At 39.5% G+C, this 13,329-nt stretch overlaps 1 protein-coding gene across 1 annotated transcript in view; it reads left to right on the top strand.

Moving 5' to 3' along the window:
* Nucleotides 1-11,730, top strand: part of DIP2A (DIP2 disco-interacting protein 2 homolog A (Drosophila)) — a gene marked incomplete at its 5' end in the record, with an annotated part of 60,757 nt that extends 49,027 nt beyond the window's left edge. Inside the window, 7 exons of the mRNA XM_008948549.1 lie at nt 849-1,019; nt 4,254-4,315; nt 6,084-6,141; nt 6,574-6,648; nt 7,125-7,299; nt 9,802-9,925; nt 10,769-11,730. Coding sequence (XP_008946797.1) covers nt 849-1,019; nt 4,254-4,315; nt 6,084-6,141; nt 6,574-6,648; nt 7,125-7,299; nt 9,802-9,925; nt 10,769-11,021 — 918 coding nt within the window. The remainder of the gene's footprint in view (nt 1-848; nt 1,020-4,253; nt 4,316-6,083; nt 6,142-6,573; nt 6,649-7,124; nt 7,300-9,801; nt 9,926-10,768) is intronic.
* Between the last annotated feature and the right edge of the window lie 1,599 nt (nt 11,731-13,329).

The raw sequence follows: 13,329 nt of genomic DNA, 5'->3' as shown, positions 1-13,329 counted from the left end.
AAAAAAAAAAAAAAATAAAATAAAAATAAAAAAAAAAGGCAAAAAAGCCCCACCAAACCTCAAAACTAAAAACGTCTCCCCCCAAAAGACCAAAACCAAAAGCCACCCAAAAAGCTGGCAAATCTCACCAATTTTCAGACCACTTGACACCAAATGTATTGAATTTTAAAATGCATGTAATCTTCCTAAGAGCAGCAATTATACACACATTTATTTTGGGGGGAAATCTGTTAACTGAAACTTCATTTCCTTGAAGAGCCATTTCTGTCTCAATGGTAGGAGAGCTCCCACGGGTGTAGTAATTAAGCTGCTCAGGACTTCCACTGGGGGAATGTCTGGCAGCTTGTTGCACACAAGAAAGCGACTACATTATAGACAAAGAACTGTCCCTCTGTTCTAGACCTCACTGAAGGGGATCCTGGCCCACAGCCAGTCCCTGCAGTTTCACATTCACCCTGATGAGAGCCAGTAATGTCTTGAACACTCTACTGGCATCTGCAACTGCACAGCTCTGGGAGCGAGCAGGTCTCTGGTGGGCGTAGCCCTGTGACACAGTTGTATCTTGTGGTTTTTTCAGCCCAAAATGGTGGTAGGCTGTGGTACAGGTCCGTGATGTGAGTAATTTCCATCTTCTGCATCAAACTGCCACAAAGCTTGGCACAGTTTTAGAGGGTTGTCCTGGGTGGATGGTGTCAACCTGAGTGCAATCCCTGTCTATGTTGTTTAACTAGTTCATGTCAGTTATTGCAGTGGTTTTATAGTCCATCCATTCTGCAAATTAAAATGGCTAATTTCTAGAATTGTTGATTTCAGACTTAAAATGTTGCTTTCTTCACCCAACTATTCAGATGAAAGGAGTTAACCTGTCCTGTGTGCGAACATGTATGGTGGTTGCAGAGGAGAGACCAAGGATTACACTCACACAGTCTTTCTCTAAGTTATTCAAAGACCTGGGCCTCTCTGCTCGTGCTGTGAGCACAACATTTGGATGCAGGGTTAACGTAGCAATTTGCTTACAGGTGAGCTTAAACTGCTTATTCCTTAACATGTTCACCTCTGTCATTTTTCTCTAATGAACTAGAGCTCCGTTTGTTTCTTGCTTCGTCACCAAATTAAATAAGCCTTGAAGATACAGATTATAATTTCACTTTTCTGTACTAACTGACCAGTTGATTTGTTTTTCTAATACAGAGGATCAGTATTAAGACACCTGTTTCCTTCCTACTATGAAGGAGCAGTATTAAATTAAATGCACAGCTTCCTGTTCATAAATGTATTAAATATTTCAAGCAGTGCTATTTCAGCTCTTGTGTGATACAGTGTTTGTCTGTTTGAAAAATAGCTTATCTGTGTGTGCTATTAAATGGAATACAGGGTTCCTCAAGTAAGACTCAGGAAAATTGACGAGATTGGCAAGTTTTTTTACTTTTGAAGATCTCGAATGAGTATTGTCAGCATGCAAATGTGTTTGTCTCGCCTCAAGTGAGAGCTGGACTTTTTTTCAGTTAAAGTTGAGGGAAAGGATATGCCCATAAATGTACACAACCCTCCTTCACAGATGGGAGATAATGACATGCTATGGTCCAGGCCTGCCTTGGATAGTATGGTTGACGATAGACTCAGTTGATGATACTCTTGTATGTGTAATTTAACCAGATTAAATCTAACTTTTCTTAATGGGATGTTTCTTCTTTAGTGAGGAAAGATAAAAAAAAATGTATTCCACAACTGCAAAATCAAAAAACTGCAAATGAGGTACAAGTATGGTCTAGAAAATGGCAAAACACCCTGGGTTTTGGATGATACTTGAGTTAATAGATAAGCTGCTCAAGTTTCAGATGTGGCAGTACATAGCTTTGAATGTGGGGAATTTCATAGATGGCACATGCATTAAGTAGGGCTGTAACTGTAAATTTTATTTCCAATTGTATTGGTATGAAATAAACTTTAAAAAAAATATGATTCTATGAAGACTGCTAATGTGCCTCTGCAAAACTTTTTTTTTTTACCTTCCTGATGCCCACTAGATGAAAGAAAGTCTTTTTTCCTCTCAGAATATATTTTGATGTTCCAGGTTTCCTACAAGACAGATGTTTGGGGCTATGATCTTCTTAAATATTTTGCCATTTAAAATTTTTTCTTTAGTTTCTATAGATTCTCTTACACATATTAAAGGAAAGAAGGTTTTTAACAGCCCTTTGATAAGTAGTTATAGAGAAATGTGGCCAGAGCAATTTTATGAATCAGTATATGGAAATATATGAAGGCTATAGATGAAATTAAGATGACTGTAAATTAAGATTTTAATTTCATTGAATAAAACTTTTCACATTCCAAATGTGAAAGAACAGCTTTCTGAATTACCTGTCTAAATAATAATTTGAAAAGCTCGTTTTGGATATTTGCTGTTCAGACTGCACAAAGGGGAGAAGCCCTTACTTTTTCTGCAGAATGTTAAATGGCAATGTGAAAAGTACTCCAAGAAAACTGAAGTGTGTTGGGCTGCTGGGCAGTTAAGCTTCCCCTTCATTTTATACCTTCTTCATCTCTGTGATCCGTTCTTGAGACTGTTTTTAGTAGTTTGGTATAAGTTGTTTTAACCCCTTTCCCCCTGTTCTTTCAAAGTGATATCTGTATTTTACTTTTTAGAATCATTGAATTTAAATGAATACAGATGAATAGCCAAACTGAATGGGTATTTGGTAGAAGTTAGCATACAAATATAAATAAATAATGTCTTCCAAACTTACTGGACTAGTTTACTGAGAAAGTGTTTCTGAAGCTGCAAGCAGCCTTTAGGTACTTAGACGTGGAAGAGGGGTTTAGGATGAGACAACAGGCATTATGTATGATCTGCCTTAAACCTCGTTATGTTTATTAACATGCATATTTCCCAGTGAAAAGTGCCAAGCTCTTAAGTAATCTGAAATACAAATTCTCTTTTCACTCTAAAACAGTATGAGTTTTGTTTTCTGTCTTACTTGTGTCTATCTTACGTTTCCAGTGCCTTTTTGTTTGTATTTTCTTTTTTCCCCTTTCTCTCTGTTTCACACAATTTGATGGCCTCTGTTACTTCTGTTTGTGGTCCTGCTGTCAGCCAAACAGGCTGAGCAAGCTGGCTGAACAGGTATAGTGATGCATGTGTGCTTGTCGTGACCTAAAGTCAATTTGGTTCCGCAGTATTACTCTATAGCAAATGTATGCCATTGGAGAGAGTTTTCATTTGGAACAGATAAAGCAAGATTTTTTTCTAAAGTTCGGCTTTACTTACAAAGAATGCTTGTTGGTGAAGTAAAAAACCTTTCTCAAACAAGCCAGAATGGGGCTTATAGCCATGATTAAAATTACTGAATGGCATATTCCTAAAGATAAAGATCATACCATTAATCTGGTGTGGCTGTCAGTATCATAAAGCCTCAGAGGTGCTACAAAAATACAAGGGATAGTCATTATAAAGACATAATTACTGTTCTCTAGTACTGCAATCTTGAGCTGATGGCAAAGTGGCCTCATTTGAAGTATTTCTAAAATGAGAAACTGTGCTTTAGGGCAGGAATAGTGACCAAAACTTTGCCTGTTTTTTTTAGCCTGAATAAGTATTTCACAGTTGTTTCTAATTGTATTGAGGTTAAATTCTGCTGAGGGGAAAAAAAAGGTCCCCTGTTCCCATGTTGGGAAATGGGAAACCTCTCACCAAAGTTGGTCAGAAGGTTTATCCTCTGGCTGCAAGAGAGCTCTGCCTAGGCTGTTACTGGCAGGAGCCTTGAAAAGACACAGGGATTGTTTAGAGTTATGGTTTAGTTAAATGTTGTTTTGTAGTTGTTTGGGGTTTATTTTTTCCAATGTCGACAAAACTGTTACAAAGCAGAACAGTTGAGCTTTGGGAGGGGAATTAGGCCCATATAGGTTTATGCTTACATGTTTTGCACTTGCTATGTAGTTTTTAGAGGAAGTGCTAAACAAAATAAAAATTTTAAACTTGTTTTAAATTTTAAAAATTTAAAAACTTAAAGACTTGTCTGAATAAATACATACTTCATTTGTACATTCATTTACTGATTCCATAAAACATCAAAACTTTATAGCAGTCACTGTAGAAAATGGGGCTATTTAACTATATTTCTTGTAGATTAGGGCAATACTTTATAAGTGTCAGTGAAAAGGAAGATGAATTTTTGAATTTTTGTGGCTGTGAGAATGGAAGCGGGATTTTCTGGCTTCTATTGAATTTGTTTCTTCCTTCTTATCCTTAGGGAATAGCAGGACCAGATCCAACAACAGTTTATGTAGATATGAGAGCACTTCGACACGACAGGTACAGATTATGTTAAAGCATTAACTATTTAATAACTGTAGAGGAGAAAGTTTATCCTTCTTGCATTGTGTTGGTTTGTTGAAATGTTCTTGGCAGCTTCACCAAGGCCAAGTCCTGCCACGACTTGAGCAGGCACTGTGTGCTCAAGAAACCCGACCATATGCTGAGCTGCATCAAAAAAAGCATGGCTGGTCAGGTCAAGGGAGGTGATTCTGCCTCTCTACTCAAGCTCTGGTGAGACTGTACCTGGAGTACTGTATCCAGCTCTGGAGTCCTCTGCACAGGAGAGACATGAACCGATTGGAGTGGGTACAGAGGAGGCCAAAAAAGTCATCAGAGCAATGGAATGGCTCTTCTGGGAAGAAAGCCTGAGAGAGCTGGAGTTATTCAACCTGGAGAAGAGAAGGGTCTGGGAGGACGACATTATGACAGACTTTCAGATCCTCCTCTTCTCTGGTTGTATGTGCTGAGACTGACAGACTGCTCAGGGGAAGTTTTCCTTGCTGACATTTCACATCTTGCATATTATATCCCTGGCCTGTTCTCTGTTTGGTGTCCAACTCTGAGAAGTCAGGCTTCATCATCTCTATAATAACAATCCTTTAGGTAGTGGAAAAGGTGCAGTTAGAATTCCCCTCAGCCTTTTTTTGGTTTTTTTTTTGTTTGTTTGGTTTTTTTTGTTTGTTTGTTTGGTTTGGTGTTGTTTTGTTTTTTTTCTTCAGACCAAACCAACTCAATTCCTTCAGCCTTCCCATAAGTTGATGCCAGGCCTGTACTACACCATATCAAAACACACATACATGCTCGTGTGTACACACATCATTTGGAAACTTGTTAAATACATATCATTCTATTTGACTTAAATCTGTAGTCATAATTTTCATATTAACTTATAGCTCATATTCACAGTTAACTGAGTTAATACAAGTGCTGGCAGTACCATGTTCAGACTAAGTTTAGCATGGTACATGCACGTATGTATTTCTTTCTGTACTGATTTCAAGAAACATAATATCAATTTTTTTTTAATTGACAGTGTTAAATTAGGGGCTTATGTTAACTGACAGCTTTTGTGACTACTCATCTCTAATTTTTGCAAGCTTAAATTTTAACTGTTGGAAGACAAGCTATTCACCATCATGTGCATGATCCTGATCTGGCACCTGAACAGATCAATGTAAACTACAGTCATTTTCTCCTAATCTAATATATTACTATCACTCGCATGGTGTATATTCCTGTTAAAAATAAGTTTGGCCATAGCTTCAAAGTTGCCACTGTGTTAGTCAGTCCTAGCCTAAGGATGTGGGGTTAGTGTTATATGACATAGTATATAGGAGCCTCTTTTCATGTGAACGTCTCCTACTGCAGTCAGTTCTTGTTCCTTCTGCAAACGTGCTCTCTTCACAAGTTATGCTACTGCTGGGTGCATGGTGTGTCTCAGTTCCACTTACACTGCCTGCTCATCACTTTTGGCAAATCCTGCTGGTGCTCTGCCGTACGGTTCATGTGGCAAGCAGAGGTCCAGCAGAGTCCTGCAAAGGTGAATTTAAAATGCTGGTGGAACTGCAAATTGAGAGCTCTGTTGGAAAAAAGTTACTCACCTCTCCAGAAGGTTGAGCTTCTGATTTTTAAAATAAATGTGGTCTATGGGAATACTAACATGGAAACCTTGTATAACACTGGATATACTAGAACACGTCTATTTAACGTCCATTTAAGTTCATAAATCCTTGTACTTTTTCCTTGCATTTTCTTATTTCCTCAGGGTGCGTTTGGTAGAGAGAGGTTCTCCACACAGTCTGCCACTTATGGAGTCTGGGAAGGTGAGAGATTGAGAGTGATCCTTCCTCCTCATGACCCTTACCTGGGTAGTGAGCTGCTTCAGCTGGATCTCAGTACAGAATCTGTGCAACAAGCTTCACTAATCTCACAGTATGTCGGGAGCATAAAATGAACAGCTAGTTAAAATGAAGCCAGGTGCATAAAGTGAAGCAATATTGCTACAGCTGAAGAAGTCATAGGCCTTCATGCAGAATGCATTTTTCATCTGTAAAACAAACTTCAACTTTGAAGCTGAGTTTCAACAATTAAACAAGTTGGTGGGAAGAGATGGTTGATATCTGTGGTGCAGAGAGGAGGAGAAGGAAAAGAATTGCACAGACTGTTGGCATCTGGGGTTTCTGCTTTATTAACTTTTGTTTTGATAAATTCAAGTTTTCTTAACTTCTATTTTAAACATTTGCCTCTTATTCAAGATTCTTCCAGGGGTAAAGGTCATCATAGCACACACAGAAACCAAGGGACCTCTGGGAGACTCACATTTAGGAGAGGTAAAACTTTGATGCTGTTGTACTTTATCACCAGTGAATTAATAATAGTCATGTTAGATAAATGTCTGTCTCTTGGCTACAATTGCATTAATGTGACAAGTGAATGAACTCTACAGAGAGCTGGAACTGTTTACATACTTGTATTTGTGTATACAAAGACGCCCATCTAACAGAAGATTGCAAGTTAATGGGTGTTTCTCTCCAGTAAGCCAAATTCCTAGTTCATTTTTCTCTTTATCATTCTGAGTTACATGTATATAAAACTCCTTTTTACTCCTTTTTTCTGGTCATTTTCTGTGAGGCAAAATTTAATGAATTATTTTAATAAAGCTACTCCTGGCATTTGAGGGGCAGAAGAATTGTCAAGAGGAACAGTTTTTTTAAAATCAAGAAATTATGCTGCCTGGGTCTGGCAAAATAACCTCTGTTTATAGGGGAACAGTTCCTTTGCATTGTTTGTTTGTTTTATCCCCTAGATATGGGTAAGTAGCCCGCACAATGCTACTGGTTACTACACGGTGTATGGAGAAGAAGCACTGCACGCTGATCACTTTACTGCTCACCTGAGTTTTGGAGACACTCAGACCATCTGGGCTCGAACTGGGTACCTCGGTTTTCTGCGCAGAACGGAACTGACTGATGCTAGTGGAGGTGAGAGAAAACACATGCACTGACAGAAGCATGTGTTTGAAACTCCTTGGGATAGCTGAGCTAGCAAAGAGTAAGCTATCCTCCTATCCTGACTCCCATCAGAGAACAGTGCTGAATGTACCAGGAATCGTTACTCTCTACATATTCACTGATTATGATGATGCTGGGTAATCATCCAAAACAAGGGATTCATAATGCCCTTTTGACAGATTGAGAAACCATGTTCATCTCTCTTATTAATGTGAGTGCATTTGTTAGAAGCACTGGAGCCTTTCTACTCACTTCTCCTCTGGACCTCTTTCCGTACAGACAGGATGCAGAATTTCAGTGCTGATCTAGACACAAGTATCAGTGATTTCCCAGCCTTTCAGAACTTAAAGGAGTAACTTCACATAATATTTCCAGTATAGAAAATAAGTTGTTAATCTCATTTTTTTCAAAGCCAAAATGTCTAAACCTGAGAAATATAAGCAGATGGAAGAACTGCTCCTTTTTCTGTTGAGACAGAATATGGACTAACTATCATTCATGATTATGAAACTTTTTTGTTAAAAATTTTCTCAGAACATCTGAAGAAAAGGAGTTTGTGTGCTTATAACTCACAAATGATAGAACAGTTTGAGTTGGAAGGGATCTTAAAGATCATCCAGTTCCAACTCCCCTGCCAGGGGCAGGGACACCTCCCACTAGACCGTGCATATTGCTATTTGTCTGTGATTGGATTTAAATGAATGGTGATATCTACACAGATAGGGTCAGTGTCCCCTCATTGTTGTCCCTCGATAATGAGCTGCAGGGGGTTCTCAGACACCTTTTACATTTGCTGTAATCACTCATGGCACAAGATAGAAAAACAGTGTTCCCACTTCTGGAACAGCAGTGTCTGGTTGGGGGACATCGTGCACGTCCATCCTACTTTTAGTCATCTCTAATGTGAAGGAAGAAAAGTGAGCAAGGAGAGCAATTTGTTCAAGGTACAGACTTCTGTCAAGGAGCTACACCACCTATTGCTGAGAGAGGGTCATCCTCCAGTCTGCTGCGCTAGTGTACTATTCAGTCTCCCTGAGACTCTTGAGAACAAGAAAGGTGAATGCTACTGCTCTGGCTGGAGAAATCACTGCAGCCCACTAAATTCCATCTCCTCCAGAGCAGTGTTGTGCAGACTTCCTACTTCCACAGTCAGAGTGCCATCAAAAAGCAAAAGGTGAATTCTGAAGAAGCAGTCTTCATCAGAGATGTGTGGTATCCTTAGCTGCCACAGAAGGGTGCCTTCTCGGCACGAGGCCTCTCCACATGTTCAGTCTGTTTAGCACACTGAGCAGTTCCATGTTAGTCGGCCCCTGTTCCTGGAGTGTGGGCTCAGGCTATCAGTGGGAGCTGGTAGATCCAGCTCCATGAAAAAGCTTTTGCTGCATGTCATTTTCTCCTCCAGAGGTGGTAAAGCATGATAACAGAACAGTCAATCAGGGTGCTCCCAACTGTCCTTGCAAAGGAAAGAAAAATCCTTCTCTGATTTTCTACCTGACCTCCAGAGCACATTGCTGCTTAGTGCAAGGTTCTGCACAGGATGCTTTGATGGAATTGTCCCTCTGTCACTGTTCGAAGTGCAATGGTTCCCTGTTCTTGAGAAAGCTGGGAGTTGACAGAGATGGGGATCTGTGAGCAAACACAGACAGAGAGAAGTTGCAGATGGCAAGGCACAGGATTACTACAGCAAGTTTTTGTGCCTTGTAGCTTTCTGAAAAATCCTGAGATTTTTATCACTGTAGAACAGTGTCAGTTGTCCTTTAATCTGTCAGCATTTGAGAGGCTACTTATGGTGAGTTAATGAAGCAAGTATGCATGAAATGCAGTGCAGCATCCCAGCATGCTTTTCTACTCAAGTCACACAGTGGAGCAGAACTATGAAATATGTGTAAAGTAAAGTTGAACTGAACAGAGTTACAGGATGAACATGGCAAGGTGGAAGGCATGTCCTTCAAGAAAAGTCTAGGAGAGCTTTACTTATTTGACCTAGCAGAGCTAAGGCTCAGAAGGGGATAGCACTGGTTTTGCTGCATTTATTGTGGGGAACTTAAAAAGCTGAGAAGAATATTGTGGGCATGAGGACTAGTATAAGCTGATTTTAAAAAGAAAAAGAAGTTGCATTTGGAAACTGGAAAAGTGTTCCTGTCAATCAGAGGAGAGAAATTCTCTGATAAGAATAGTGGGACAAAAGATGCTTTACCAGTGGATTTTGATAGGGTTTATGAACGGCTACTACGTTCCATGAGAAAAGATGCAGAACTGGATGTTTCAGAAATTCTTTTTAGTCTGACTTCATTTGCTTCCAGTGCTACATGACCTCTTAATTCTTTTCTCTCCAAATTGTAGAGGTTCATGTGTATTGTAGACTCTTTCCCCTAGGAAGCACCATCTTAGAACATTAGGAATAAGCACATACAAATGACCATATTTTTCTGTAGATCTGACGATGTTTTAAATGTCTGTGCTATATTACAGAGAGGCATGATGCCCTGTATGTGGTAGGCTCCTTGGATGAGACACTGGAGCTCAGAGGAATGAGGTACCATCCCATTGATATAGAGACTTCTGTAATAAGAGCCCATAAGAGCATTGCAGAATGGTAAGAGCTTCAGTATTACTTTTCTTTATCCTTCCATTTCTTCAAAAGAAGTCAAACTCTGTCAATGCTAGACTGAGAGTTTGCTGTAGAGTGAAACTCATCAAAACTTTTCTAACAAACTACTGCAGTAAGAGTAACTGAAATACAACTCCCCTCTTTCTCCTGCTGCTGCTGCTCAAAAAAAAAGTTATCAGAGTTTGATCTTCATAGTCCGAAGGACAAGGAGAGCAGGGCATGAATAGGGCAGCAGAACACTTGAGGGTTGTGTTGTTGACTCCCGTGGCTGTGTCAGAATGTATGCACTTGGATGTGGTAAGCACATCTCAAAGATATCTTTAATGATATCTTCTAACATATATTATTGTGGTCTGGTCCTAACAGATGATGTGTGCCATTTGGCTGTAGGCTCTCTGTAGTCTGAAAGTGGTAGTGTTTACTTGTAAGCTTTGGGAGGTTTTGAATTTCCTTTAATATTTCCACAAGTATATTAATATCAAGTATGCACACGCTGACTGTGAAATCTTAGCAGCTCCCATTTTAATACATAAGTGCAAAGGACTTTTAAATAACTTATTTTGTATGTAAGAAAGCAGAAAAAGACCTACTTGTATTTTATACAGGGACAATTAAAAAACAAGTGTCAGAGAATATCCCTCCAAGGACTGACAGCTTTAATACCTCTTGATTTATGAGTATTTTCACATTGCTGTTATATCACTTGTCATTTATTATATTGCTCAAGTCCTTCCAAAATTTATTTCAAGTGAGTCTCTCTTTGATAACTAGCTTCCTTTGACTGTGTATGTTTTTCTCTCATCATTACCATTTATATTATGCTGACAGTGCTGTGTTTACATGGACCAACTTGTTGGTGGTGGTTGTGGAGTTGGAAGGCTCAGAACAAGAAGCGTTGGACCTGGTCGCACTGGTAACAAATGTGGTTCTGGAAGAGCATTATCTCATAGTGGGTGTTGTAGTCATTGTGGACCCTGGTGTTATCCCGATCAATTCCCGTGGTGAGAAACAACGAATGCACTTGAGAGACGGATTTTTAGCTGACCAGTTGGATCCTATTTATGTTGCCTACAACATGTGAAAACAGAAAACCACATCAAGGCTAAAGCACCAAAATCCAAATAACAACATGAGAATCCATTCTGTGTTTTTAAAAGGTGTTGAAGATGGAGACAGGAATTTTCACAGAACTTCATCTCTCAGACTACATTTGCTTTCATAAATCCATTGTAACAGTTACAGCTGTCTTAAGATGGAGAGTTTACTGGAATTCCTGAAGGAAGCTTATTAGAACTATCATGGACCAATGTTGTTGGGGCTTTTTTATAATAATTATGAATGTCAGTACTTGATGCACTGCATAAAAGGACATACAGTGGGGTGGGGAGAGAACACCAGCTGTGAGGAGGACTCTTGGAATTAATACTGAAAGTCATGAGTAACCACTCAGAGTTCACCCTCCATGTGATATTTTGCAATATCTTGGCGGTATCTGGGTTAGGAGATAACTTTCAAGATTGCACACATCTCTACCATATTCTCTACTGTACTGAAAGGCATTTTGCACATATTTGAAATTTTAAAATGCAACCTTTTCATTTTAAATAACTGACTCATCCCTATTCAAGCAGAAACAAATTCATTCCAATCCCAGATTCAATATAACAACAATTATGCTGCTGTTTAGCTTTTTTTGTACCAAGCAAAAACAAATACTGCAGCTGTAACAAGGTTACTTACTGTGCCATGTGGGACCCTCTAATGCTATAAACTTTATAATAAAATATAAATATCCAGTTTTAACTACTTGATGCAGGAGCCTTCACTCCTCTTGCTAATGTATTTTCATGTTAAGGTTGCTTGTTTTCATAGCATTAGCTGTTAATTACTGCCCTGCATAACACCAAGTATTTGAGAATTCATTCCAAACCAAATAGTCTCTGAGTCATAGAAATGTTTACAAAGCATGGTCTTACAATATGTTTTCCTTCAATATCCTGTGCTAAAAGCTATGATAGTGATTTTTAAAATTTCCCCACACACACACCCCCCCACCATGAAAAAGATATTCAGTGTTAGTTAGCTTGATCTGCTGTGGTACAAAATTTCATTTTTGTTAGAGTTGTATTTAGACAGACTTCTTTGTTCAAGCTCAAATAGCCAGTTGGTTGAGTCACACATGCCTAATTAAGGTTTTGAAGCCTCTGCCTGATCTCGTACTGCAGTGAACCTAATTCAGAAAAAGAATGTGAAATCATTCAAATACTTCATGTATTTGAAGGTAAGCATGAAACTAGCAAATAATTATTTTTATAGAATTGTTAAAGACTTTGAACTACATATTTTTTTTTTTTTAATGATGCATGACTTTGGCAAAAGAGCCAGGTTCTTCTGCAAGGCAATTCTGCCTAGATCAGTGCCTAAGAAAGATGGGTGTCAGTCTGCTGATAGGAGGACATCAAGTTGACTCGTGGTCAAATAAACTACAAAATCTTAAAAATAAATACATTTTAAAAAAACTTTCATATATAGTAGTTCTTTGCCCTCGTGGTGTTTGACTGTGGTGTATTATACAGCTGCATACTCTACTATGACTGTAATTATGTACAGAACTTGTGTAAGTACAGCAACCTATAGCAGTGGACTACAGGACACTCCTCGTAACTGAACAGCTGGCAAAAGGAAAGAACTACCTACCTAACCCCAGTTTTAATGTTGTAGTTTTTTAGCAAATAAAGCATTGTAAGATTTTTGTATTGAGATATTGATGACAGTGAGACAAGTTGCCTTGGAAAGAAAGTAAATCTAAAACAAAAAGCACATTTAACATTTCAAAACATCTCTTGAAAATTGGACTTGTGAATGTTGAAGCTTCTGCTGTTAGATCAAGACCTTGTCTAGCCTACAGAATTTTCAACTGTGTTTTGGACAGTTTGATGTCTAAAGAGCATTTTCTGCAAAATGTCATTGCAGTTGCTTTAAAATTAAAGCAATTCCATATCCTTAAAGCCTGGATGTTCCCAAATTTTGTATGTTCTCGATACCCAAATTGAAGTGCTCTGTGGAGTCTGGCTTGCCTGCTGTGTGGGGTCCTCCTTGCCCCCGGTGGCACCTGCCACACGCCAGCTTCCCGAGCTCGGGGGTGAGGAGCACAGACGGGGGGCACGTTCAGCAACCCTCCCGTGGCGAGTGCTGCTCCTTTCAGGCAGCGCTGGCTCTGTAGAGGGGAGGGAGGGGGCGGTGCTGCGCGGCCAGCACGCAGAGCCACGTGGGGCTGCCCCTGAGGGCAGTGGCTGTGCATGGAGAGAGAAGCCCTACCGAGGCCTTCACCCTCTCCTCCGGGATGTCCTGCCCAAGTCCACTCACTCTGGGGAGCGGCCCTACAAGTG

This window comes from Merops nubicus, unplaced genomic scaffold (assembly GCF_000691845.1).
Source record: "Merops nubicus isolate BGI_N331 unplaced genomic scaffold, ASM69184v1 scaffold7611, whole genome shotgun sequence".
NCBI lineage: Eukaryota > Metazoa > Chordata > Aves > Coraciiformes > Meropidae > Merops > Merops nubicus.
The sequence above is the reverse complement of the archived record's forward strand: the minus strand, read 5'-3'. Positions and strand labels throughout refer to the sequence as shown.